The sequence below is a fragment of the Brienomyrus brachyistius genome, chromosome 3 (assembly GCF_023856365.1).
Source record: "Brienomyrus brachyistius isolate T26 chromosome 3, BBRACH_0.4, whole genome shotgun sequence".
NCBI classification, from domain to species: Eukaryota; Metazoa; Chordata; class Actinopteri; order Osteoglossiformes; family Mormyridae; genus Brienomyrus; species Brienomyrus brachyistius.
Window position 1 is genome coordinate 33,601,752 of NC_064535.1, and position 27,214 is coordinate 33,628,965.

Here is a 27,214-nt window from a genome sequence, read left to right on the forward strand (position 1 = left end):
TATTTACAGACACTTACCATCAACTTTTAGAGTCACTCCAGGCTGACCAGTCCATTTTCCACGTTCCTCATTGGTAATAAACCTGAATTTATACACTCCAGCATCAGCGTCTGTAATGTTCTTTATCCGTAATGTACAGTTATTCTCTTTGTCCCCCAAACACTCTGCTCTGCCACTGTACTGACTACTGACATTTATATTATTGCTGTGACAGACATATGGTGCGTCTGTACAGTAATTTTGATTATGACACCACATGAATTTATCCACTTTGTTACCCTCTTGATAATCATACCCACAGGGAATGACCACAGTAGATCCTCTCGCAGCACAGACTGGCTTCTTTGGGTACCGTACATTCCAGTCGCGACTCATGACCCCTGGAAGACAGCAATTATAAAAAATAACCTCTGTGTCAGTTTTTGAATCGCGGAACATTGGGACCGGCCACCAGAGAGAAAAGCATTTCTTTGCTAGATACACCAACGTAGAGAATCAGACTGGATTCATGACCTAGAGTTGGGATTCTCACCCCCCGGGCTGTGGTAAGTATTCTGCCGGCCGAGGAACGCTGGAGGTTTGCTTATATACTCTTAATTCACATCTGAAACAATCACCAATGGACCCGCTGCCCCCCCAGCCTGTTTTAATGGTTATAAAGGCAGGAGCCCCTAGATAATCAGATCACCTTATTTAAAGAATGAAATATACTTTACTGTGAATCGCGCTTAAAATGTTGATTATATCTGAACTGGAACTGCTTTTCAGAAAGGCAGTGTCTGTCTTTACAACTGAATGCAGTTATTTCCATGTAAATATAAGTTTTTTGGTTTTATATATTTATATTCATGCTCTCATAATCTTTGGTCCACACATCAAAACACAACCAAAAATTCCTTTTTTGAACTAGTTTGGAAGGCAAACTAATCTAATAATGAACATTCAGAACACCTGAAGCTACCAGGCCCATATTAAACAGCAGAAATGCAGGAATTTATAATCCAAAGAGACAATTAATGTCCGACTCGCCAGACGTGTGCTCTGTCAGCCATCTCCTCCATTTTACACCCCTGCTCACAGCAGATGCTGCAGTAACGTGATGAAGATGAGAAGATGAGGAATGAGCCAAACTGATGATTAATGGCAGCAGGTTTGAAGCAGTGACCTCACTGCAGGACATGCCTTACCGTGACTGGTGTGCTTTTCTTAAATGATTAAATATAACTCAGATGCACTGTGTGTCTTTATCTCATATGAGGAACATTTCTAAACCACAGAAAGACAGAAAATGGTAGAAATGCCTCTGCTGCACCCCAAACAGTCCCACTGGACATTCCTCTCCAGCAAACATCCCCTCTCACCTCATATCAGTCCATATGAGGCTAGAATTGTACAAAATAAACAGTAACTGCAGCATGAAGAAGGATTCGGTTCTGAAAAAAAAACTCTGACAAATACTGGATAGTCGTTGCTCTTACCAGGTAAGACGAGCACAGCCAGGCCCCAGAAGGTCAGAGAGTCTCCAGCTCCCATCTCTGCTGCTCTGAGCTCTTTATCACTCACAGTCTGCTCGGAGATGGCAGATAGTACTTTTGTATCTTGAGTGAGAGTAAGACTTAACACTCCCTTTGCCTTCTAAGCACTGTGAATATTAACACATTATCTTCCTTTCTTCCAATTAGCTCTGCAAAAACACTTCCTCTTTTATGATCTAAATTTCAGCACTTTGGTGACGCAGTGCCCAGCGCAGTGCAGAAGGGCTCCTGTGGTACAAACCACAGCTAATTCTGATGACAGCCTTAGGAGTAACGTATCACGGACATGAGAACATGTAGAATGAGCCAAACTCCACGGGTATGAGCACAAGTATGTGCATGGCAACGGGGATGAGCGCGCGTGAGTTTATGGGTACAGGGATGAGCGTGCATGAGTTTATGGGTACAGGGATGTGCGTGCGTGAGTTTTTGGGTACAGGGATGAGCGTGCGTGAGTTTATGGGTACAGGGATGAGCGTGCGTGAGTTTATGGGTATAGGGATGAGCGTGCGTGAGTTTATGGGTACAGGGATGAGCGTGTGTGAGTTTATGGGCACAGGGATGAGCGCGCGTGAGTTTATGGGCACAGGGATGAACGCACGTGAGTTTATGGGTACAGGGATGAGTGCGCGTGAGTTTATGGGTACAGGGATGTGCGTGTGTGTGTGTGTATGGGTATGGGGATGTGCATGTTAATGGACACCTACCTGCCGGAAACATATGCTATCAGTAGTTTATAATGGTTGAGAGTCTGATGAGTTCAAACATCACTGCATCCACCCTATTTAGCGATGCTACTTTACAAAGTATTTTTTTTTTTTCACCTCAAAAAGTGGGGTGGGGGGAGCAGGGTTCTTATAAAACAAAGGAGCAAACAGGAAGCAGCTGTGAATGACTAAGCAGAGGGCAGGAACAGGAGGTAACACTGAAAGGGCCCCAGGTGTGGTTTGTTAAGCCGTGTTAGTGAGAAAGAGCAGGAGGAGTGTGGCAGGCAGGATATGACAGTACGAGTATTTTATGGTAAACCAACCCACACTAGTAATAGCCTGATAGATTGTTTGTGATTATTAGTGGTATATGTGTTTCCATACATTTTTTCCTGCCAAAATACTGAATATTTTGTTGGACCCTTCTGTTAAATTAGACATGATGCTATTAAAGCACTGTTACTGTGCATTCAACATGCATGAAGTGACCACTTGCTTAAGTATTTTTGGCCAGAAGTACATTTGTATAATCTGAATAACAGGTGAGATAAATTTAAATTTAATTGAAGCCTGCATTCAGCTGTGAACATGGCCTGTGCTTTGTTAATGTCCATTGAGTGTGACACTGTGAACAGCCAAGTGTAGCAACATAGCTGCACAATGCTTCACTAACAGTATCAGCTAAGGGCATATAAAAGGCTATAAGAAGATGGAAGAATTCTCTGTGAGGAGGATGTGGTTTCAGTGGACAGGAAGCAGCTCCTGGTTAACAGGCTAAATACTCTCACAAAGAGAGATGCATCCCCTCACAGGAACAACAAATTTATTTTTATATAGCACATTATCACAACATTACATCGTCTCAAAGCGCTTTACAGCATCCGCACCCAAAGCCCCCAGTGAGCAAGCCAAAGGCGACAGTGGCAAGGAAAAACTCCCAAGAAGGATGAAACGTTGGGAGGGACCAGACTCAAAGGGGGAGCCTATCCTCCAGGGGCCAGCAGGGAGAGTCAAATAAGGGAGACTGCACATATACTTTTGTTGTATTTGGTTTTAGTTATTTTTTAGTTTTAGTTTTTAGTTTTAGCTTAGTTTTTAGTTGCTTGTCCATTTGGCTTTCAATACTGGCGCATGTTTGACATCCATGCTTCCTGAGGTGATCGGTGACCACACGATGGGCTTCCCTCTTAGCCACTCCGACACCTCAACCAGCAGCAACCCAGCTTTCTCCCTTCCAAGTACTGGCCAAACCTGTTTAGCTTCAGGTGGATTATCTAGGCTCAGCTGCAGGTAGTGTGGCTGCTGACCAATGCAGGCCTGACCTGAACATTCTGGAATTTTTTAAAAAGCATTTTGAACAGCTGACAATATCATGCTTTGGTATAAAAGGAGAACTGACAAAAAGTTGAGTCATTTACAAGGAAGGAAGTACTGAAGCTTGTCTCTTTGCCCAAAGCTTCATTATAAAAATACACCAATGATCTAACTTAATGCACCATTAGAAAGAATTGACTGATTTTACCCAATGTGGTGCATAATCTTATTAAAAGATTTTAAATGAGTTACAGAATCTGGAGAAATACCTATGTCTGAAGGAGAACAGCGCTGAATGCCAGCGGTTTTCGATTCCTCAGATGGCAATTCATTAACTGACATGTTTCTGTAAAATTCCTATCCTGGTTAGATTTTTGTCACACGAGTCAGACACGGGTTGTAGTTAGTGATGATGGTCACAAGGGGGCGACAGAACGGCACTGTGACTCTTCAAGCAGGCCAAGGGGCAGACAGGGCTCACGCTAATAACTTTATTTTAACATTAAAGCATGTGACACATTCACATTGATTATACTCATGTCTGAATAATTACAGTGCTGTAGTTTTTTATAGGGGGAGAATCCAGATGGACATCTGATGAAGGCTTGCCAGGTGAGTCTCCATACCTCCCCCTGCTGGGTTGAGGGAGCGTGTCTGGAAATGCCAGCATTTTCTGTGGAGGAAGTAGAGTGAGGAGACAGGAAGCAGCTCTCACTTATTTATCAGATCATTTATTTATCAGATGTTTTCATCCAAAGCGACATACATCTTGTGAGAGCTGAGGCCGGGTCAGACCAAGGGCCCAACACTGACCTCAGGCATCCAGGTCTATCCTGCTCAGCCACAAAGTCGCCCATTAGCTGCTGACACGGAGTTTGTTTTTAATGCCCAGTGGAAGTTCCCTGAAGGCCCCTGCATCAGCTACAGAGCGATGCTTTATTTGGGTTACAGTGCAGCAGATTGATTACCAAACCTAAACATGTTCATCATTCAATACATTAGAGAAATAAGCAGTTAGCATCAAGCGAGTGGCAAATAGCAGAGTGAGGAGAGGAAGAGAGACTTTGGTCAGTGCCACGAGTCCAGGAATTGCGTCAGACCAGTGTGTCAGAGCCAGACCAGTGCGTCGGAGCCAACACCGTGCTATAGGATTCCTGTCCTGCTTCTGCTGAAGGATAACAGAGGGGTGACACACTGCCCAGCTGCACGGGGAGGATGGAGAATCTGAACTTGGAATCATCTCTGGCACAAACACCGTGGAGGAGAGACGTACGCACTACCACAGTGAACAGGGACAGCTGAGAGAATGCCTTGTACACAATGCACTCCTGCAGATTTGCTGATCTGCAACAAAACCAATCAAAAACTGGAATCCTGGGAAGTTCTAAGCAAACTGAAACCTTTAAGCATCTGAAAAATGTGCACATATACATATAACTCTACATAAATGCCTGGTTGGTGGTTTTAGGCCACTGGGATTGATCCCTGATATCGTCCGTTTTCACTATACATCATATTTCCATAAACTGCTGACTCCAAAACTGCAGGGTGTCTGTCACTGGCTGCAGGCTTCAGCATCTGGGAGAAGAACCACAAGACATTATGTGGACACACGGTATTAAAAACGCTCTTTAGTTCCCTGCGCTCCATATAAGAGACTCACCATCAGAGTATCATAGTCAGGTGACTGATTCTTCACATCTAGAGCTGCGTAAGTGTCACTGTGAGAATCGGGAGGACGTCTCTGTGGAGTCAAAATGTTACATAAAAGGGTTTTACTTAGTATTTGCATTAAGTTACGGAAGATTTTATCCAGAATAAGTATTTTACCCATTTTTGATATTTAACTGGAGAAATTCAGGTTTAATTCCTCATTCATCGGTGCTACACTGGGACCCCGACGACAGGTCACCGAGGACAGATCAGTAACTACAGGTCACCGAGGACAGATCAGTAACTACAGGTCACTGAGTACAGGTCTCTGACTACTACAAGTATTTGACTACAAGTCATTGACTACAAGTAATAGAGGATGTATAAATCACAGGTTTCCTTTTTACTAAAATTTTATATACTGCTGAAAACTCTTTTGGAATTGAGGTCTGTACATGGTGATTCGGATTTATGGGCTTGTAGTCTTACATGTACTCCGACCAAAGGAGCTGACTGTTAATAGATCAGCAGTTTGGTTCTTCTGTAAATGTGGTCTTCTTGCTGTTACACTGAACACCTTACATTACAGTCATTTTACCTGAGCTCCGTCTCCCCTGTGACCTTCCTCACTCAGTACACCAGTCTTCCTCCTAACAGACACAGTATCAGGAAGACCTTCAGCAGGAACATGGTACACTGACAAGGTAATGTGTAATAGATGTGGCCCAACCAGTAATGTGCAAAAAGCAGCCAATACAATAATGCTAATTATTACAGCTACAACAGCCACTAGCGTCAGAGACTAGGATGAGGGGTTACTATGGAGACACAGGGGTCACACTGAGGGAGCTCTGCTAACCAGCTAACTGGGGCCCAGTTAGGCTAGCTAATTAGAGGTGATCAGCTGTGAGGATAAAAGGAAGGGAAAACAGCGGGGACTGGAGAGAGAATGGGGGCTCTTGGGGGACTGGGGGGCCACTGAGGGCATCACCCTGGGTTTCTGCTCGGCACACTGCCTTTGATTATGTTCATTTAGGGTTAATCTTTGGCGATATATGTGTGTTTGTGTCAATGAGAATGAAGACTGCAGAGAGGATGATGGGTAGCCAGTTACCCGAGTCTCGGAATAAATTGTAAGATCAATCAATAAACAAATATCACAAATACACAGCGTTTTAAAAAGCATATATTATTTTACAGTGAATGAATAATAAAACACTCACCTCATTATGCAGACTGTTACAGCTAAAACAGGCAGTAGTGTCCCCAAACACACCAGTATCACTGTCATCGGGTTACTTTCAGCTGAAAAGGCACAAACACATTGCAGTGAGGGAATCCAGGGTAAATATGGGCTATATCAATAAAACATGCATGTTAATCAAGCCATCCATCCATCCATCCATCCATCCATCCATCCATCCATCCATTATCTTCCGCTTATCCGGGGTCGGGTCACAGGGGCAGCAGTCTCAGCAGGGAAGCCCAGACTTCCCTCTCCCCGGCCACTTCATCTAGCTCCTCTGGGGGGATCCCGAGGCGTTCCCAGGCCAGCCGGGAGACATAGTCTCTCCAGCGTGTCCTGTGTCTTCCCCGGGGTCTCCTCCCAGTGGGACATGCCCGGAACACTTCCCCAGGGAGGCGTCCTGGAGGCATCCGAATCAGATGCCCGAGCCACCTCATCTGGCTCCTCTCGATGCGGAGGAGCAGCGGCTCTACTCTGAGTCCCTCCCGAATGACTGAACTCCTCACCCTATCTCTAAGGGAGAGCCCAGCCACCCTGCGGAGGAGACTCATTTCTGCCGCTTGCACCCGCGATCTCGATCTTTTGGTCACTACCCATAGCTCATGACCATAGGTGAGGGTAGGAACGTAGATCGACTGGTAAATCGAGAGCTTCGCCTTTTGGCTCAGCTCTCTCTTCACCATGACAGACCGATGCAGCGCCCGCATGACTGCTGACGCCGCACCGATCCGCCTGTCGACCTCCCGTTCCATCGTTCCCTCACTCGTGAACAAGATCCCGAGATACTTAAACTTCTCCACTTGGGGGAGGACCCCATCCCCAACCCGGAGAGAGCATTCTACCCTTTTCTGGCTGAGAACCATGGTCTCGGATTTGGAGGTGCTGATTCTCATCTCAGCCGCTTCACACTCAGCTGCGAACTGCCCCAGTGAGAGCTGAAGGACACGGTCCGATGAGGCCAACAGAACCACATCATCCGCAAAAAGCAGAGACCTAATCCTGAGGTCACCGAACCGGACACCCTCAACGCCCTGGCTGCACCTAGAAATTCTGTCCATTAAAGCTATGAACAGAATTGGTGACAAAGGGCAGCCCTGACGGAGTCCAACCCTCACCGGAAACAAGTCCGACTTATTGCCGCCCATGCGGACCAGGCTCTGGCACCGGTCATACAGGGACCGAACCACCCTTAAAAGGGGGCCTGGAACCCCATACTCCCGGAGCACTCCCCACAGGACTCCCCGAAGGACACGGTCGAATGCCCTCTCCAAGTCCACAAAACACATGTAGACTGGTTGGGCAAACTCCCATGAACCCTCCAAAACCCTGCTGAGAGTATAGAGCTGGTCCACTGTTCCACGGCTAGGGCGAAAACCACACTGCTCCTCCTGAATCCGAGGCTCGACAATCCGGCGGACCCTCCTCTCCAGGACCCCCGAATAGACCTTACCAGGGAGGCTGAGGAGTGTGATCCCCCTATAGTTGGAGCACACCCTCCAGTCCCCTTTCTTAAAGAGGGGGACCACCACCCCGGTCTGCCAGTCCTGAGGCACTGCCCCTGATGTCCACGCGATGCCGCAGATGCGTGTCAGCCAGGACAGCCCCACAGCATCCAGAGCCTTGAGGAACTCCGGGCGAATCGCATCCTCCCCTGGGGCCCGGCCACCGAGGAGCTTTTTGACCACCTCAGTGACCTCCGCCCCAGTAATAGGCGAATCCACCCCCAAGTCCCCACACTCTGCTTCCATATCGGAAGGCGTGTCGGTGGGATTGAGGAGGTCTTCGAAGTATTTCTTCCACCGACCCAAGACGTCCTGAGTTGAGGTCAGCAACGCACCATCCCCACCATAAATAGTGTTGATGCTGCACCGCTTTCCCGCCCGGAGCCGCCGGATGGTGGACCAGAATCTCCTCGAAGCCGTCCGGAAGTCGTTCTCCATGGCCTCGCCAAACTCCTCCCACACCCGAGTTTTTGCCTCAGCAACCGCCAAAGCCGCATCCCGCTTGGCCTGCCGGTAGCTGTCAGCTGCATCTGGAGTCCCACAGGCCAAAAAGGCCCGATAGGACTCCTTCTTAAGCTTGACGGCATCCCTTACCACCGCTGTCCACCAGCGGGTTCGGATATTGCTGCCGCGACAGGCACCGACCACCTTATGGCCGCAGCTCCGGTCAGCCGCCTCCACAATGGAGGCACGGAACATGGCCCATTCGGACTCAATGTCCCCCGCCTCCCCCGGGATATGGGAGAAGTTCTGCCGGAGGTAGGAGTCGAAACTCTCTCTGACAGGGGGTTCTGCCAGACGTTCCCAGCAGACCCTCACTATACGCTTGGGCCTGCCAGTCCTGGCCGGCTTCCTCCCCCACCAGCGGAGCCAACCCACCACCAGGTAGTGATCAGTTGACAGCTCCGCCCCTCTCTTCACCCGAGTGTCCAAGACATGAGGCCACAAGTCCGACGACACGACTACAAAGTCGATCATCGAACTGCGGCCTAGGGTGTCCTGGTGCCAAGTGCACATATGGACAGCCTTATGCCTGAACATGGTGTTCATTATGGACAATCCGTGACGAGCACAGAAGTCCAACAACAAAACACCGCTCGGGTTCAGATCGAGGGGGCCGTTCCTCCCAATCACGCCCCTCCAGGTCTAACTGTCGTTACCCACGTGAGCATTGAAGTCCCCCAGCAGAACAAGAGAGTCCCCAGGAGGAGCGCTCTCCAACACCCCTTCCAAGGACTCCAAAAAGGGTGGGTATTCTGAACTGCCGTTTGGCGCATAAGCGCAGACAACAGTCAGAACCCGTCCCCCCACCCGAAGGCGAAGGGAGGCTACCCTCTCGTCTACTGCGGTAAACCCCAATGCACAGGCACCCAGCCTGGGGGCAATAAGTATGCTCACCCCCGCTCGGGCAACTGTGTGGGCAACTCCAGAGTGGAAAAGGGTCCAACCCCCCTCAAGGAGACTGGTTCCTGAGCCCAAGCCGTGCGTCGAGGTGAGCCCGACTATATCTAGCCGGAACTTCACAACCTCGCGCACCAGTTCAGGCTCCTTCCCTATCAGAGGTGATATTCCATGTCCCTAGAGCTAGCTTCTGTAGCCGAGGATCGGACCGCCAAGGTCCCTGCCTTTGGTCGGCGCCCAGATCACATTGCACCCGACCCATATGGCCCGTCCCATGGGTGGTGAGCCCATTGGAAGGTTAATCAAGCCAACTTATTTTAATCATGGACATTTTATTCCTCTGCCTTAATCTAAGTAACTATTACTCCTAATTCTGTTTCTGTCGGCATTTTTATGCATTTTTGAGCATTTTCGGAAAAGGTTTTGGAACCAAGATATTGAGAATCAGACTGTGCTGTTGATTACCAGGATCAGACTACATACTCACACTGAAGATTAAGTATCAGGGTACTGGACACAGTCCCTATGTATCCCTTCAATGCACAGGAGTAATTTCCAGAGTGATTATAGGAGACAGGGTTGAAGTGAATTGTGGACAGTGTGTCTGTGATTGGCTTGTTGTCCTTAAACCAGGTGAATTCTGATTGGCTGAGAGAGCAGTTCTCTGAGCCACATGTCAGATTCACAGAATCTCCTTCTATCAATAATCCTTTTCCTGTAGATGACGTCACCATCACCTTTAATTCTGAAATCATACCCAGAAGAAGAAATAGGGTTTTTCTGCATTACTGTGTGAGGTATTTCTGTCACAGGCTCTAACAATATGGCAAAACCTGTAAATCAGCATTATTGTCCAGAGCCACATGTTATACACTGAATCCCAGTTAGCTTCTCACTGCTATAATCTGCTTGCTGCTACGCATGTTCTTCTCAGAGCTGGTATTCTCCTGTTCATTAATGAGCCCGTCAGCAGTATCTCACTCAGTGATTTTTAAATGAAAATAGGCATAGAATACAAACAATCTGGTTATGCTTAGTGATACAAAAATAAGGTGAAAGTGCAGGACAGTACAGACTCACCACCGACTCGCAGTTCTACTCCAGGCTGAGCGCACAGTTCACACCCACCAGCTGTGAAACTGAATCTATACAGTCCGGCATCAGCGTCTGTAATGTTCTTTATCATTAATGTACAGTTGTTCTCCGTGTTCCCCAAGACCTCTGCTCTGTCCCTGTACTCAGTACTAATGTTTATTTTATGACTCTGCCAGACATATGATTTTCCAGCACAGTCCTCAGCATTATGGCTCCACATCCTCGACTCCACTCTGTATGACTCTGGATGATTAAATTGACAGTGAATGACCACAGTCGATCCTCTCACTGCACACAGGGTTCTCTCTGCATAATCTACAGACGGTGCACCACCTAGAACCCACAAAACATATTGAAAAGTTATATCAACGTTGTTTGCTGCTTTAAGAAAAATGCTGTTGTGCTGCTATTTAACTTGAATAATAAAATCAATTTTTGGAGACTTTACTGCCTTTTAAAGCGTTGGACTCATTTCCAGAGTGATGCTTAGAGACAGGATTACAGTGAAGTATGGACTGCCTTTCTTTGATTGGCTGGTTGTCCTTAAACCAGGTGGATTCTGATTGGCTGAAAGAGCAACTCTCTGTACCACATGTTAAATCCACAATGTCTCATATGTTCAGAAATCATATGTTCTTACACATAGGGATACCAAGAGTGTACATTATTTCCTCTGCTTTTCTCACAAGTACCATCTTGTAGTGGGGAACGGTATCTCATTTCCTTCACTGGCAAGGCACCCTTCAGAGGTAATCTTCCTCCCATTACAAGAGCATTTCATCATGTTTTCTTACTTGGAAGGGCACCTCAGAGGGAATCATTTTCCTCCAATAGAAGGGCACTTCATAATGCCCCCCTATTCCATTGGAGGGGTACCCATTGGGGCTGTTTAGACCATTGAAAGGGCACCTTATTGGGCATTACAATACATTTCCTCCACAAGATGAGCAGTCATAAAGATGCTTCATCACAATCTCTTACTTTATAGAGCACATCATCTCACATGAAAGTGGCACCCTACGTGGCACTAAATCTTGTGAAGTGCAGCCAATAGCATGTTGTCGCCACTCTAAAGGGTACTTTAGTATTTTAATATGTTTTTTCAATTATGGGGACACCAGGGGGCTGGTGGCTGCTCCCCCCCCCCCCTTAGTCTACCATTGGCTAGATTGTTATGTTTGGTGATACCATTGGCTGGAAATATTTTCAACAAGACTTACCATCAACTTTTAGAGTCACTCCATCCGGACCAGTCCATTTTCCACGTTCCTCATTGGTAACAAACCTGACACTCCAGCATCAGCGTCTGTAATGTTCTTTATCCGTAATGTACAGTTATTCTCTTTGTCCCCCAAACACTCTGCTCTGCCTCTGTACTGACTACTGACATTTATATTATTACTGTGACAGACATGTGATGTGTCTGTACAGTCATTATGATTATGACACCACATGAATTTATCCACTTTGTAACCCTCTGGATAATCATACCCACAGGGAATGACCACAGTAGATCCTCTCACAGCACAGACTGGATTCTCTGGGTACCGTACATTCCAGTCGCGACTCATGACCCCTGGAAAACAGTAATTATAAAAAATAACCTCTGTGTCAGTTTTTAAAATGGGGAACATTGGGACCGGCCACCAGAGAGAAAAGCATTTCTTTGCCAGATATGCCAACATAGAGAATCAGACTGGATTCATGACCTAGAGTTGGGGTTCTCACCCCCCGGGCTGTGGTCAGTATTCTACCGGGCCGAGGAACCCTGGAGGTTTGCTTATATAATCTTAATTCACATCTGAAACAATCACCAATGGATCCGCTGCCCCCCCCCCCCAGCCTGTTTTAATGGTTGTAAAGGCAGGAGCCCCTGGACAATCAGATCACCTTTTTTAAAGAATGAATTTTCATACTGAGAGAAAAGAAGCAGAAATATACTTTACTGTGAATCGTGCTTAAAATGTTGATTATACTTAAACTGCAAGTGCTTTTCAGAAAGGCAGTGTCTGTCTTTATGACTGAATGCAGTTATTTCCATGTAAATATAAGTTTTTTGGTTTTTATATATTTACATTTATGCTCTCATAATCTTTGGTCCACACATCAAAACACAACCAAAAATTCCTTTTTTGAACTAGTTTGGAAACCAAACTAATCTGACAATGAACATGCAGGACACCGGAAGCTACCAGGCCCATATTAAACAGCAGAAATGCAGGAATTTATAATCCAAAGAGACGATTAATGTCCGACTCGCCAGACGTGTGCTCTGTCAGCCATCTCCTCCATTTTACACCGATGCTCACAGCAGATGCTGCAGTAACGTGATGAAGATGAGAAGATGAGGAATGAGCCAAACTGATGATAAATGACAGCAGGTTTGAAGCAGTGACTTCACTGCAGGACATGCCTTACCGTGACTGGTGTGCTTTTCTTAAATGATTAAATATAACTCAGAAGCACTGTGTGTCTTTATCTCATATGAGGAACATTTCTAAACCACAGAAATACAGAAAATGGTAGAAATGTCTCTGCTAGACCCCAAACGGTCCCACTGGACATTCCTCTCCAGCAAACATCCCCTCTCACCTCATATCAGCCCTTATGAGGCTGGAATTATACCAACTAAGCAGTAACTGCAGCATGAAGAATGATTCGGTTCTGAACAAAAAACTCTGACAAATACTGGATAGTCGTTGCTCTTACCAGGTAAGATGAGCACAGCCAGGCCCCAGAAGGTCAGAGTGTCTCCAGCTCCCATCTCTGCTGCTCTGAGCTCTTTATCACTCACAGTTTGCTCGGAGATGGCAGATAGTACTTATGTATCTTGAGTGAGAATAAGACTTAACACTCCCTTTGCCTTCTAAGCACTGTGAATATTAACATATTATCTTCCTTTCTTCCAATTAGCTCTACAAAAACACTTCCTCTTTTATGATCTAAATTTCAGCACTTTGGTGACACAGTGCCCAGCGCAGTGCAGAAGGGCTCCTGTGGTACAAACCACAGCTAATTCTGATGACAGCCTTAGGTGTAACGTGCCACGGACATGAGAATTTGGCTTTCGATACTGGCACATGTTTGACATCCATGCTTCCTGAGGTGATCGGTTGTACAGTCTTTTTTATGTAAAACTGCATTGTGAGAAAAAGTTTCAAAGATGAGGGAAGGTGGAAAGAACCCCAGAAGGAGACTTTATTTATATAACATAAGACATAGGACAGGTCCTTATGTGGACCTGGTGGAAACTGGAGAAACAACAGGGAACACAGGAAAGGGAGACACGGATATACAAGACTAACGAGGGACTGCCATGATTCAGGTGTTGATAGTTGGGAATAATGAGCAGAACATAACTGGGAAGAATTAAGAGGGTTCAGGAGGGCCAGCAGCAACTGGAGATAGACAGGACTGGCTGTGACAGAGCCCCCTTGCCCAAGGTGTGCACTCTGAGCATGGGAGACACCTCCATGACTGGGATGGGACTCACAGGACCAAAGACACGGCACACCAGACAGGGGTCAGACGTCACCGTACAAGACTAGAGGGGCAGAATCACAGGACAGGGCACACAGCACAACTAGGGGCACAGAACCAGCCAGGGCAGGACGAGAGACACAAACGACAACAGGAGACACCAGAAACACAACACCTGGACAGGGCAGACAGGCAGAAGGACAAAGAGGACAGGAATGGAGACATGGGAGGCTGAACAGAGGACGTGGACTGAGGCCAAATAGTGGCATGAAAGGATGCAGGACAGAGGAGGGTGCAGAGCGGACAGGAGAGCCGGAGGGTGCAGAGGGGACAGCAGGGCCAGAGGACACCGACGGGACAGGAGAGCCGGAGGGTGCAGAATGGACAGGAGAGCCGGAGGGTGCAGAGGGGACAGGAGAGCCGGAGGGTGCAGAGCGGACAGGAGAGCCAGAGGGTGCAGAGGGGACAGGAGAGCCGGAGGGTGCAGAGGGGACAGGAGAGCCGGAGGGTGCAGAGGGGACAGGAGAGCCGGAGGGTGCAGAGAGGACAGGAGAGCCGGAGGGTGCAGAGCGGACAGGAGAGCCGGAGGGTGCAGAGGGGACAGGAGAACCGGAGGGTGCAGAGCGGACAGGAGAGCCGGAGGGTGCAGAGCGGACAGGAGAGCCGGAGGGTGCAGAGCGTACAGGAGAGCCGGAGGGTGCAGAGGGGACAGGAGAGCCGGAGGGTGCAGAGGGGACAGGAGAGCCGGAGGGTGCAGAGCGTACAGGAGAGCCGGAGGTTGCAGAGGGGACAGGAGAGCCAGAGGAAAGCCTAGAACTTGGGTGGAGAGGCCCTCTCTGGGCCAGGGGCCTGGAACATGAGCAGAGCAGCTCTCTCTGGGCTGAGGGATGGAGCACGAGGGTCCTGTAGAAGTGAAGATTCAATAGAAGCGGCTATATCCATCCCAGGGCGGGGTTCTGGAGGCTCGGGCATTCCAAGTAGTAAAATGAACATATATATAAATAAGTAGACAAATAAGTAATAGATAAACTTTCATAAATAAAGTGTATGTGATGTAATATATACCTGGGTGTGAATGTCTATATGTCATTCACACGTCCGCAGGGGCCCCTTGGTACTCCCCCCTGTGATCATGACCATGTAGAGTCAGAACCTCAGTTTTACATGTCATCTGAAGGACAGAACTGTTGTACAGCACTGTGTCCCCATCACTGCACTGGGACACTGGGATCCGCACAGACCACACGATGGGCTTCCCTCTTAGCCACTCCGACACCTCAACCAGCAGCAACCCAGCTTTCTCCCTTCCAAGTACTGGCCAAACCTGCTTAGCTTCAGGTGGATTATCTAGGCTCAGCTGCAGGTAGTGTGGCTGCTGACCAATGCAGGCCTGACCTGAACATTCTGGAATTTTTTAAAAAGCACTTTGAACAGGTGACAATATCATGCTTTGGTATAAAAAGAGAATTGATGAAAATTTGAGTCATTTACGATGAAGGAAGAACTGAAGCTCGTCTCTTTGCCCAAAGCTTCATGATAAAATAAACCAATAATCTAACTTTAATGCACCATTAGAAAGAATTGACTGATTTTACCCAATGCGGTTCATAATCATATTAAAAGATTTTAAATGAGTTACAGAATCTGGAGAAATATCTATGTCTGAAGGAGAACAGCGCTGAATGCCGGCGGTCTTCGATTCCTCAAATGGCAATTCATTAACTCACATGTTTCTCTAGAATTCCTATCCTGGTTGTCACACGAGTCAGACACGGGTTGTAGTTAGTGATGATGGTCACAAGGGGGTGACAGAACGGCACTGTGACTCTTCAAGCAGGCCAAGGGGCAGACAGGGCTCACGCTAATAACTTTATTTTAACATTAAAACATGTGACACATTCACATTGATTATACTCATGTCTGAATAATTACAGTGCTGTAGTTTTTGATAGGGGGAGAGTCCAGGTGGACATCTGATGAAGAAGGGTTGCCAGGTGAGTCTCCATACCTCCCCCTGCTGGGCTGAGGGAGCATGTGTGGAAATGCCAGCATTTTCTGTGGAGGACGTAGAGTGAAGAGACAGGAAGCAGCTCTCACTTATTTATCAGATCATTTATTTATCAGATGTTTTCATCCAAAGCAACATACATCTTAGAGGAAGCCGGGTCAGACCAAGGGCCCAACACTGACCTCAGGCATTTAGTTCTATCCTGCTCAGCCACAAAGTCGCCCATTAGCTGCTGACACAGAGTTTGTTTTTAATGCCCAGTGGAAGTTTCCTGGAGGCCCCTGCACCAGTTACAGAGCGGTGCTTTATTTGGGTTACAGTGAAGCGGAGTGACAACCAAACCTAAACATGTTCATCATTCAAGACATTAGAGAAATGAGCAGTTAATGAAGCGAGTGGCAAATAGCAGAGTGAGGAGTGGAAGAGAGACTTTGGTCAGTGCCACGAGTCCAGGAAGTGCGTCAGACCAGTGTGTCAGAGCCAGACCAGTGCGTCGGAGCCAACACCGTGCTGTAGGATTCCTGCCCTGCTTCTGCTGAAGGATAACAGAGGGGTGACACACTGCCCAGCTGCATGGGGAGGATGGAGAATCTGAACTTGGGATCATCTCCGGCACAAACACCGTGGAGGAGAGACGTACGCACTACCACAGTGAACAGGGACAGCTGAGAGAGTGCCTTGTACACAATGCACTCCTGCAGATTTGCTGATCTGCAACAAAACCAATCAAAAACTGGAATCCTGGGAAGTTCTAAGCAAACTGAAACCTTTAAATATCTGCAAAATGTGCACATATACATATGACTCTACATAAATGCCTGGTTGGTGGTTTTAGGCCACTGGGTTTGATCCCTGATATCGTCCTTTTTCACTATACATCATATTTCTATAAACTGGATTTTCAGCTGACTCCTAAACTGCAGGGTGTCTGTCACTGGCTGCAGGCTTCAGCATCTGGGAGAAGAACCACAAGACATTATGTGGACACACGGTATTAAAAACGCTCTTTAGTTCCCTGCGCTCCATATAAGAGACTCACCATCAGAGTATCATAGTCAGGTGACTGATTCTTCACATCTAGAGCTGCATAAGTGTTACTGTGAGAATCGGGAGGACGTCTCTGTGGAGACAAAATGTTACATAAAAGGGTTTTGCTTAGTTCTTGCATTAAGTTACGGAAGATTTTATCTAGAATGACTATTTTACCCATTTCTGATAGATATTCTGATATTTGCGGCCAACAGCAGGGGGAGGAGTGTCCCACGGGGGGCTCTGCTCTCGACCGGGGTCTGTACGTGTCTCTGTTGTCCCGACCAGAAGTCAGAGTCAGCAATGGTACAATTTTTTCATTTAGTTACAGTGTGTCAGATCACATTTAAGAGAGAAATTAAGGGCTCCGGCTGCAGTCTGGTCCCGCTGCGGGTGTCAGTGTGGGACTCGGCAGCCACAGCCCTCCTAAGACCCACCGTCTTGCTGCCTCACGCGCTTTTTCTGCGTCCGCTGCATAGGTCTGTATGTCTCCCAGCATCGTGGATCGGCTTTTATGCTTTTTTACACTATATCCTATCTCCACTTATATCCTGTCTTTCTTTAGACTGAATCTTATATATTGTACAAAAAATAAAGTTCCCCTTTTAAAACTTCTTCAGCTGCAGTCACGTTAAGCTGGTGTCCCCTTTTTAACCAAACCGTGACATGTTTATAATTCTTATTAAATCTGGCCAGCATATCAATCTTTTATTTTACACAAAACATTATGTCATTTTATTTTACTAATAAGCACTGGCATCAGCAGTATTAGACTATTTATTGGCTATCAGTCAGATTTTCGAATGCAGAAATATGGAGACGCAAGTAAAACGGTATTCAGTGATGCATAAAATTTAGCTGAGGTACAAAGATAATTCCATCCGCACTATTGCTCCACTTTTATTTTATTATTGCTCTTTTTCTGCGCTTCTGTGTAACTTCCATGTGACCGCCGGTGCTTGTGTTCAGCCAATCAACAAGGTTATCGCTATAAGCCCCTCCCCAAGGAAAAGTATCTAGTCTGTGTCTTAATTCTGTTCACCATAACTACAACAACAACAACCGTTCTTCCTCTACTCTTTTGTTATCGATTGCTGTTCTGTGAAAGCCCTTTACATTTTAAATAAAAAAATAACATGCACAATGTAATATCATCCCATCAAGTGTGCACACAAGATGTATGTACTGCCTCGGACCCCAAGAAACAAAGACGATATATGCAGTTTCACTCCATTTAAAATATAATGCTGTTGGCGCTGGACGTTTTTGAGATGGGAGATTCATGTGTGGAAAAAGAAGGGTTATTATCCTGAGGAGCAGGAGCTGTCTGCTAGATGACAGGTTAGTCAGGTGGAACACCATGCCAGGCTTAATGCGTGTTTTCCAGACAAAGGGAGGAACTGGACTCACTAACTCACGGGAGTTCCTGGAGGACTGGCAAGCTTTACAGCAGATTGTAGTGGTTTGTTTTATATTAAAATAATAGTAAAATGACGCCTGACAGAATACTGCCAGCTGTTACACTGATGCAGTCTAGGCAGCCGTAGTTATACGTTACTAATTATTATTAAGTTAATCGGATAGGCGAAAGATTTGTGTCTATTATGCCTCTCCAGAGTCCAGCTGATTTCGTTACTGCCCCACGCACGTTACCGTAACGTCTTTCTCTGGGACCCATCCAGGACGCATTAGCGTTTACACTGCAAAAGATATCCGTCCAGATTGATAAGTGGTGAAAGTAAAGAAATACGTCTGACACATCCGCTGTTTCAATGGAAAAACTGCAAACTGGCTCCTTTTTGGTGGCGAACCAGCACTGAGCTACAGACATTCGGTTGATGCTCGCGGTAATGGGGCCGGGGACGTCAGGCGATGGACTAAACCACCGTGAGAGAGAGGGTGGAAAAGGAATGTTTAAAAACTAAAAATGCTTTAATTTCAGATTAATATAATACTTACAATTACACAGTTAGGTTAAAAAATATATATTTTGGGGGGATAACTCTCATGAAGGGGGTCCTGACCTATGCCAACAAGCTGCGCGTGCGTGAGCCAGTGCGCACCCGCCCACGATCATGGGCGCGTCCGAAATAACTGCAGCTTTTGTTTGCTGCGGTCTATGAAGAGGGAGCGGTACGTAGGTCTGTGAGGTGGGGGTCCGAAGGGTCGATGGAACGGCAGGAAGACATATTACATTCTCCGAAATTCTGCAGTATATAACCCATGGCTACATTGTGCCACAAGGCCACGAACGTGACCCCAGTGTGTCCCAGTGCATTGCTTCTGCTGTCATGCATGCAAACCAGCAGGCCTGCGTACTGATGCGCTTCTGACCAAATGCGGTATGTAAGTAGTAAGTAATCTGTTTCGGACGCACCTGTCTGTGTTTAAAATTCTTTAAAACTTTTTTGGGCTGGCTGAACCAATAGAAAAATTGAATTTCGCTGCTCGCTGTGAAATTTGAGAGCTGTATTATGCAAGAGCCATGGAGGCAAGTTGTCTCATTGTAATTAATTGACATTTTAATGAGCAATTTAATATCCAGCATTTAATTCATTGTGTCTATCAGATTATATGTTTAAGCTTACTAGTAAGCCATACTTAAGCTATCCCATATGCTCAATGTATAAAATCAATAGAACTATATACATTTATTGGATATTTTAAACTTATTGAAAACACATTGGAGAACACTGAAAACAATAGTGCTTAATATTTCTATACATATATTATTTCATTAAAGAAAGATATTCTTAAACCTATTTCAGCTGAAGGCTTTGTTAATTAAAAAGCGAATTGGTCGATATGGCAATAATACATGTGGATGCTATGCTATTATGACTTGTGTGAATTGGATGAGTTATTCACATATTAAAGCTAAACAATTTCGTCCTGTAAATACAAACCAGTTAACAGTAGGTTCTTTTAGAACAAAAACTAGCATAACGTTTTTTTTCATATAATTGGATAAAATATGCAGTTACCTCAGAATGTCTTGTGAAAAGCAATGAATATGTCAGAAAAGGTGGATGTGATTTACTGGGACAGAATCTCTCTGTTACTTCTGGTAACCTGCTGCTGTGTGACAGTTTGCCCCTGTGGCTCTTAGTCCTGCTCTCGCCTGTCTTGGTGGCTTCAAGGGGCATTATGAGCTCTGGCTGCTTACTAGATACATAGACCATACAAAGGACATGAACTGAATGTGGATGCCCATAGACAATAGTATAAGCTGTCTGTGTCTGGGGCCCTTTCTTACTAGAAACATAGACCATACAAAGGACATGAACTGAATGTGGACGCCCATAGACAATAGTATAAGCTGTCTGTGTCTGGGGCCCTTTCTTACTAGAAACATAGACCATACAAAGGACATGAACTGAATGTGGACGCCCATAGACAATAGTATAAGCTGTCTGTGTCTGGGGCCCTTTCTTACTAGAAACATAGACCATACAAAGGACATGAACTGAATGTGGACGCCCATAGACAATAGTATAAGCTGTCTGTGTCTGGGGCCCTTTCTTACTAGAAACATAGACCATACAAAGGACATGAACTGAACATGGACGCCCGTAGACAATGGTATAAGCTGTCTGTGTCTGGGGCCCTTTCTTACTAGAAACATAGACCATACGAAAGGACATGAACTGAATGTGGACGCCCATAGACAATAGTATAAGCTGTCTGTGTCTGGGGCCCTTTCTTACTAGAAACATAGACCATACAAAGGACATGAACTGAATGTGGACGCCCATAGACAATAGTATAAGCTGTCTGTGTCTGGGGCCCTTTCTTACTAGAAACATAGACCATACAAAGGACATGAACTGAACATGGACGCCCATAGACAATAGTATAAGCTGTCTGTGTCTGGGGCCCTTTCTTACTAGATACATAGACCATACGAAAGGACATGAACTGAACATGGACGCCCGTAGACAATAGTATAAGCTGTCTGTGTCTGGGGCCCCTTTCTTACTAGATCCATAGACCATACGAAAGGACATGAACTGAATGTGGACGCCCGTAGACAATAGTATAAGCTGTCTGTGTCTGGGGCCCTTTCTTACTAGAAACATAGACCATACAAAGGACATGAACTGAATGTGGACGCCCATAGACAATAGTATAAGCTGTCTGTGTCTGGGGCCCTTTCTTACTAGAAACATAGACCATACAAAGGACATGAACTGAACATGGACGCCCATAGACAATAGTATAAGCTGTCTGTGTCTGGGGCCCTTTCTTACTAGATACATAGACCATACGAAAGGACATGAACTGAACATGGACGCCCATAGACAATAGTATAAGCTGTCTGTGTCTGGGGCCCTTTCTTACTAGAAACATAGACCATACAAAGGACATGAACTGAACATGGACGCCCATAGACAATAGTATAAGCTGTCTGTGTCTGGGGCCCTTTCTTACTAGATACATAGACCATACGAAAGGACATGAACTGAATGTGGACGCCCATAGACAATAGTATAAGCTATTATACTATATAGGGCCCCTTTCCCCAGCCATGGAAACAGCTTTAAAGGGACGGTCACAATGATCTGGTTTGGGAAAGTAGACAAGGCACCGTGGTCACGCATTTATTTTACCGAGAATGTCAAGCAGAAAATAGTCTGAAGCGGAACTCCGATAGGAAGGTAAAGCCTTGGGGGGAGAAACCGTGTACATTGTGAGAAATGTCAGTCAGACATTGTCAGTCTTTGGGTTGTACTGTAATCTCGCTACACTTTCCTCTCCAAGATATTTATGTCATTGTCTGTTATCCTTGACATGGACCACTACGAAAAACAAACATGTTTAGTTGTATAAAATGTGCTTCTACTAAAGCCACTGTTTATGTAACCAGCACATGACCTTGTCTTTACGGTTACTCTGTGCATGTTAAACATCTTTCAGCTTATTCATTAATAAAATGTTTTGAAAATGGCAGAGCCTCCTCTAGTGCTTTTTTCGCCCCTCCACAGGTTGTCACAATGATGTCTATGTCTGCCATCCTGAGCCGCGTCACCGCTCACAAAATCAGCAAAACCATCACGTTTTTATTGAATGAATTCGTGGGGTTGAGTAGGCCACCACAGGGTGGCTCCAAACCCTTGCTGCTGCTGCTGCCCTGGCTGGGATCTCAGCCTCGGGGCTTGGCCAAATACTGTGACATATACCTGCGTAACGGCTTTGATGTGCTCAACGTGGAGAGCCGGGTCAGCCAGTTCCTTTGGCCGAAATGGGGCCTTGACTATGGCATGAAGGTCCTGGAGGTGCTGCAGAGCGACAGGTTTGTGTGGCGCCCCCTGCTGGTGCATGCTTTCTCAGTAGGGGGCTACACCTTCAGCCAGCTGCTGGTCCACATCTGCAGAAATCCCGGCCAGTATGACGGCCTGATTCGCAGGCTCCGTGGGCAGGTTTACGACAGCCTGGTGATGGGTTCCCTGGATCGCATGGCCGTAGGTCAGTGGAACAGCCTCATACCTGCACGTCCGCTTTTGCTTTCTGCAGTATGCTTTGATGATGTGGGTTGGATGACTGTTTATCCATTTCACCAGTATCAGACGGGGTGTATGTAACGCCTGTCAAATGTTTAAGCTAAGTGTAGGTGAAACTTGGCATAGACATGCTCATCTACGGTCAGACTATCAGCTTTAACGTCATTCAGTGAAACGCAGCATTTGAAAATGTGACAGCTTTTTGTGTTGTGGCTAATAATGTTGTCCTCTGTGTAGGTCTGGGGAGGAGTTTGCTTCCCCAGGGGGAGAGCCTTGTGCGGGCGGCCAGCATGCTGTACTTTCGAGCTTTCAAGAGACACACGGTGGATTACTTTAACACCAACATCGACATCTTCTGGCACCGCCCCATTCAGGCACCTGCTCTCTTCTTCTCCTCTGAGAATGACCCAATGTGTGACCATCTCAAGATGAAGGAGATGATTGAGGACTGGCGAAAGCAAGGCGTGAGGGTGGACTGCAAGGCGTGGAAGGACTCCACCCATGCAGGACACCTGCGAGATCACCCTCAGGAGTACCTCTCCACGCTTCAGGAGTTCATACATTCTCTCAGCATGGTTCCCCTCAAAGCCAAAATGTGAGACCACCTGCTGAAAATAAACACTGAACCTGCGTTTTTCCCTTCAGGTAGTAACTGATAAGTACAGGGGAAACGATGCTAAAATGTTCTGTTTTGTCCTATGGCCCATATTTTGTTTACACTCAAAAAAGATACGCGAACAACTGGACTATTTTCCGACTATTTTCTGAAGTGGATGTATGTTTGTTTGTTTGAATGGCATTTTGTTTATTTTGTAAGTATGATGCGGTGGGGCCCTGTATTGTATAAGCAGTACATGCTGACCACACAGACACACGCCTGTCTGTAGGTGTGATACCACAGGGCTTCCTGTTGTATGTATGGGCTACAGGTGAAGCTTGGAAACATTTATTTCATGAAAAATTTCAATTGTAACAAATTGCAACTATCAACTTGTGATTGATGGTATGATGTCATTGATGTGATGTGTAAATGAGCGATAAAAACCCAACACACAAACGTCACAACCAAACTTTTTTTGTGTGGATGCCCTGTGTCGCCTAAGTAAGATGTTACCCAAACCTGAATCTGCCAGATGTAACTGAATGACCACAGACACCCACTGGTTTCAACAAAAGGACATTTACCTGCTTTTACCGGCATCACCTGCTTTAAATCACATATTTTTTTCTACCTCATTACCAGCCCTAAACTGCTCCAGTCCCAACTTTTTTAGGAATGAAACAATGAAAATACAGCCAAATCAATACAGTGATACTGTTTACACACAGCAAGGCTACTTTAGTAAATGAAGGAGACCAAAATCATTAAATTGAGCCGTAAACCTATGAAAGCACTGCAAATGTCTACCATGATACTGTTTCCACGCAGGAAGTCTGTCTCTGCTCTTCCTGTCCCATTCCTATCCCATCCCTATCCCATCCCTATCCCATCCCTATCCCATCCCTGTCTCATTCCTATCCCATCCCTGTCCCATCCCTATTGCTGACCAGCTGGGATTCACTGTGCAAAGGCCTAAATGTGCCAGGATGCCTTTGCAGACTCTGCTTTTCTCTGACTTTGTTAAACCAGCAAGTAATTATGCACCAGGAATACAAACCAGCAGTGCACACACAATTTTATGCAAAAAATGATCTTCTGGGCAGAGTGGATGATGAAAAATGATCTTCCAGCTGCTGTTCCTGGTCAGGGTCGTAGGGGAGGCCTTTGCCAGGCAGCACAGGCCACAAAGCAGCAGCTCACTCTGGGCAGGAGACCAGACTATCTTTGGACTGCCCACAAGGGGGAGCCCTACACACACAAAGCAGAAGCAGGATTCAGAGCTAAGGGTGTGAGCTGTAGATTATTATATACATAAATACAACTGGAACTGCACCCAATATCGTTGTATTTGTACAATGATAATAAAGATTCGGAAACATCTGAAACTGAATCTTTTTCCAGAAAAGGGCACCAGGCACAAACTGACAAACTGACTCAGTTCCCTGAGAGTGTCTCTCTACCAAAGGGCCGCTCCAGAGTGCCTTATAGTCACTGCAGCTTCAGTGTGCTTTATGATGGTCACTGCAGCTTCAGTGTGCTTTATGATGGTCACTGCAGCTTCAGTGTGCTTTATGATGTCACTGCAGCTTCAGTGTGTTTTATGATGTCACTGCAGCTTCACTGTGCATTATGATGGTCACTGCAGCTTCAGTGTGCTTTATGATGGTTACTGCAGCTTCAGTGTGCTTTATGATGGTCATTGCAGCGTCAGTGTGAATTATGATGGTCACTGCAGCTTCATTGTGCTTTATGATGGTCACTGCAGCTTCAGTGTGCTTTATGATGGTCACTGCAGCTTCAGTGTGCTTTATGATGGTCACTGCAGCTTCAGTGTGCTTTATGATGGTTACTGCAGCATCAGTGTGTGTTATGATGGTCACTGCAGCTCCAGTGTGCTCAATGGTCATTGCAGCTCCAGTGTGCTGTATGGTCACTGCAGCTCCAGTGTGCTCTATGGAATCAGCTCTGGAAGAGACTGCTGTCCTTGTCGAGGCATCCTTGTGGAGGGGGGGAGGATCCAGCAGGAGGAAGTGGAGGAGTGGAATCGCAGCTGAGGAAGACTCCTAAAATGGTTGATTACTGATATTAGTAGATGTCATTTTACTTTATCTGTATCGCTTGTAAATAAATAATAAACTTACTTTTCATTAAGAAATTTAATAAAAGTTTCAGAGATCCTGTATTACAAAACTTATCCAAAGATGAATGCATGAATTTAATATTTTTTAAAATCATTTTTATGTTTATGTGTGTAAACACAACAAAGCCATTCCAATTAGACCTTTCGGTGGATAGACTGAGTCAGACAGGAATTCTGGCGTAGAAATTAAGAGCCATCAGTACTTCATTCGATGTATCTCGCTTGGTGTATGTTGGAGATATTGCAGTGATGTTCTGTAGTTTCAGTGTCGCCAACAATAAAGAACATGATGGTCCTGATATTTTACCTGGTTTAACTGCAGGTGGCTGGTTTTTGGACTGCAGCGTACAAGATTGCATCATCAGGGCTCTCCGCGTTACTGACATCACACCTGCAGCGGTTGAATGTAAATATTTAATTATTTGCAGTCTGACAGTCGTCTTTCGCTTTTAATTCTAAAACATAAAACATTGCTCTTGGTATTTCTGTATTCTGACCCATACAGATGAAGTAAAATAAGTTGAATTCACACTTACTGCCTGCCTGGGGGGTTGGTGTTAAACTGCACGGAAGCATAGCAGACTTCCTCCCCCTGAGATGGGGCTTCCTGCCTCTGGCTGCCGGTCTGAGAGCCAGACTCTCTAATGTCTGCATACTCGATATCTTCTGCGATCTGTAGATGGAGAGAGACAAAGGGACAAATAAATCAAGCATTTTTATAATCAATTGTGTTGAAGTAAAAAATAAAAAAAAATCCACAATTATGCATCAGATCCCTTGGATAAAAAAGTACTTTAGAGTATATAAAAATAATCTGATAAATAATCAACTTATCATACCCTTAAAAATATAACCATACCCTTAAAATAGGCTCATAAACACAATATACATACTTGTTTTTCCCCCCCTCTGTCTTCTGGCTCATTCAGTGAATTTCTCTTCTTTCTGAGAGACATGAGATAGACTGAAATAAAATATTTTTTTATTTCAAATTACATTTACCATACCCTATATATATATATATATGTATTTGACGATTTACATTGGTAGATTCTCACTGAAGGCATCAGAGCAAAGGGTAGCTATTTTGAAGAAACTAGAATATAAAACACATTTTCAGTTATGTCACCTTTTTTTGTTAAGTACGTAACTCCACATGTGTTCATTCATAGTTTTGATGCCTTCAGTGAGAATCTACCAATGTAAATGGTCATGAAAATAAAGACAACACATTGAATGAGAAGGTGTGTCCAAACTTTTGGCCTGTACTGTTTATACTGCAAAAAATCAAGTATTTTCACATCAAACTTTAAAAATCAGATCAAATTAATTTATAATAAAGTATAAATCAAACCAATGATGTGGTTTGTTACAGCTAAAGCCCAGCAGTGATCCCCCAGACACTAGCGTCAGAGACTGGGATGGGGGGTTACCATGGAGACACAGGGGTCACACTGAGGGAGCTCTGCTAACCAGCTAACTGGGGCCCAGCTAGGCTAGCTAGTTAGAGGTGATCAGCTGTGAGGATAAAGTGAAAGGGAAAACAGCGGGGACTGGAGAGAGAATGGGGGCTCTGGGGGACTGGGGGGCCACTGAGGGCATCACCCTGGGTTTCTGCTCAGCACACTGCCTTTGATTATGTTCATTTAGGGTTAATCTTTGGTGATATATGTGTGTTTGTGTCGATGAGCATGAAGACTGAAGAGAGGATGATGGGTAGCCAGTTACCAGAGTCTCGGAATAAACTGTAAGATCAATCAATAAACAAATATCACAAATACTCAGCGTTTTAAAAAACATCCATTATTTTACAGTGAATGAATAGTAAAACACTCACCTCATTATGCAGATTGTTACAGCTAAAACAGGCAGTAGTATCCCCAAACACACCAGTATCACTGTCATCGGGTTATAGTGAGGGAATCCATGGTAAATACAGGCTGTATCAATAAAACATGTTAATCAAGCTAACTTATTTTTAAACATGGACATTTCATTCCTC

The 27,214-nt window shown here is 45.6% G+C and overlaps 3 protein-coding genes across 17 annotated transcripts in view; 1 reads left to right on the forward strand and 2 right to left on the reverse strand.

The window, feature by feature from the left end:
- LOC125739109 (uncharacterized) overlaps positions 1–1,786 on the reverse strand; it is a 164,882-nt gene extending 163,096 nt beyond the window's left edge. The window contains exon 1 of the mRNA XM_049008872.1: positions 1,479–1,786. Within this exon, the coding sequence (XP_048864829.1) occupies positions 1,479–1,533 (55 nt within the window). The 5' untranslated portion in view covers positions 1,534–1,786. The remainder of the gene's footprint in view (positions 1–1,478) is intronic.
- Positions 1–27,214, reverse strand: part of LOC125739110 (sialoadhesin-like) — a 247,290-nt gene that overhangs the window by 163,047 nt on the left and 57,029 nt on the right. Inside the window, exons 1-4 of one of the 5 annotated variants that reach the window (XM_049008881.1) lie at positions 17,408–18,602; positions 17,148–17,242; positions 5,220–5,300; positions 4,559–5,134 (exon numbers count right to left, since the gene is read on the reverse strand). In XM_049008881.1, coding sequence (XP_048864838.1) covers positions 5,021–5,134; positions 5,220–5,300; positions 17,148–17,242; positions 17,408–17,447 — 330 coding nt within the window. In that variant the 5' untranslated portion in view covers positions 17,448–18,602 and the 3' untranslated portion in view covers positions 4,559–5,020. Of the gene's footprint in view, positions 1–4,558; positions 5,135–5,219; positions 5,301–9,845; positions 10,085–16,030; positions 16,896–16,980; positions 17,062–17,147; positions 17,243–17,407; positions 18,603–18,623 lie in introns of those variants that run through there. The other 4 variants (XM_049008880.1, XM_049008878.1, XR_007397049.1 and 1 more) reach the window with 4 other exon arrangements.
- The window catches only part of LOC125739113 (transmembrane protein 53-like), a 223,749-nt gene that overhangs the window by 146,849 nt on the left and 49,686 nt on the right, over positions 1–27,214 (forward strand). For 8 of the 11 annotated variants that reach the window (XM_049008900.1, XM_049008901.1, XM_049008898.1 and 5 more), the window contains 2 exons: positions 21,956–22,436; positions 22,709–23,358. In XM_049008900.1, coding sequence (XP_048864857.1) covers positions 21,956–22,436; positions 22,709–23,070 — 843 coding nt within the window. In that variant the 3' untranslated portion in view covers positions 23,071–23,358. Of the gene's footprint in view, positions 1–18,815; positions 19,317–21,955; positions 22,437–22,708; positions 23,359–27,214 lie in introns of those variants that run through there. The other 3 variants (XM_049008906.1, XM_049008917.1, XM_049008920.1) reach the window with 3 other exon arrangements.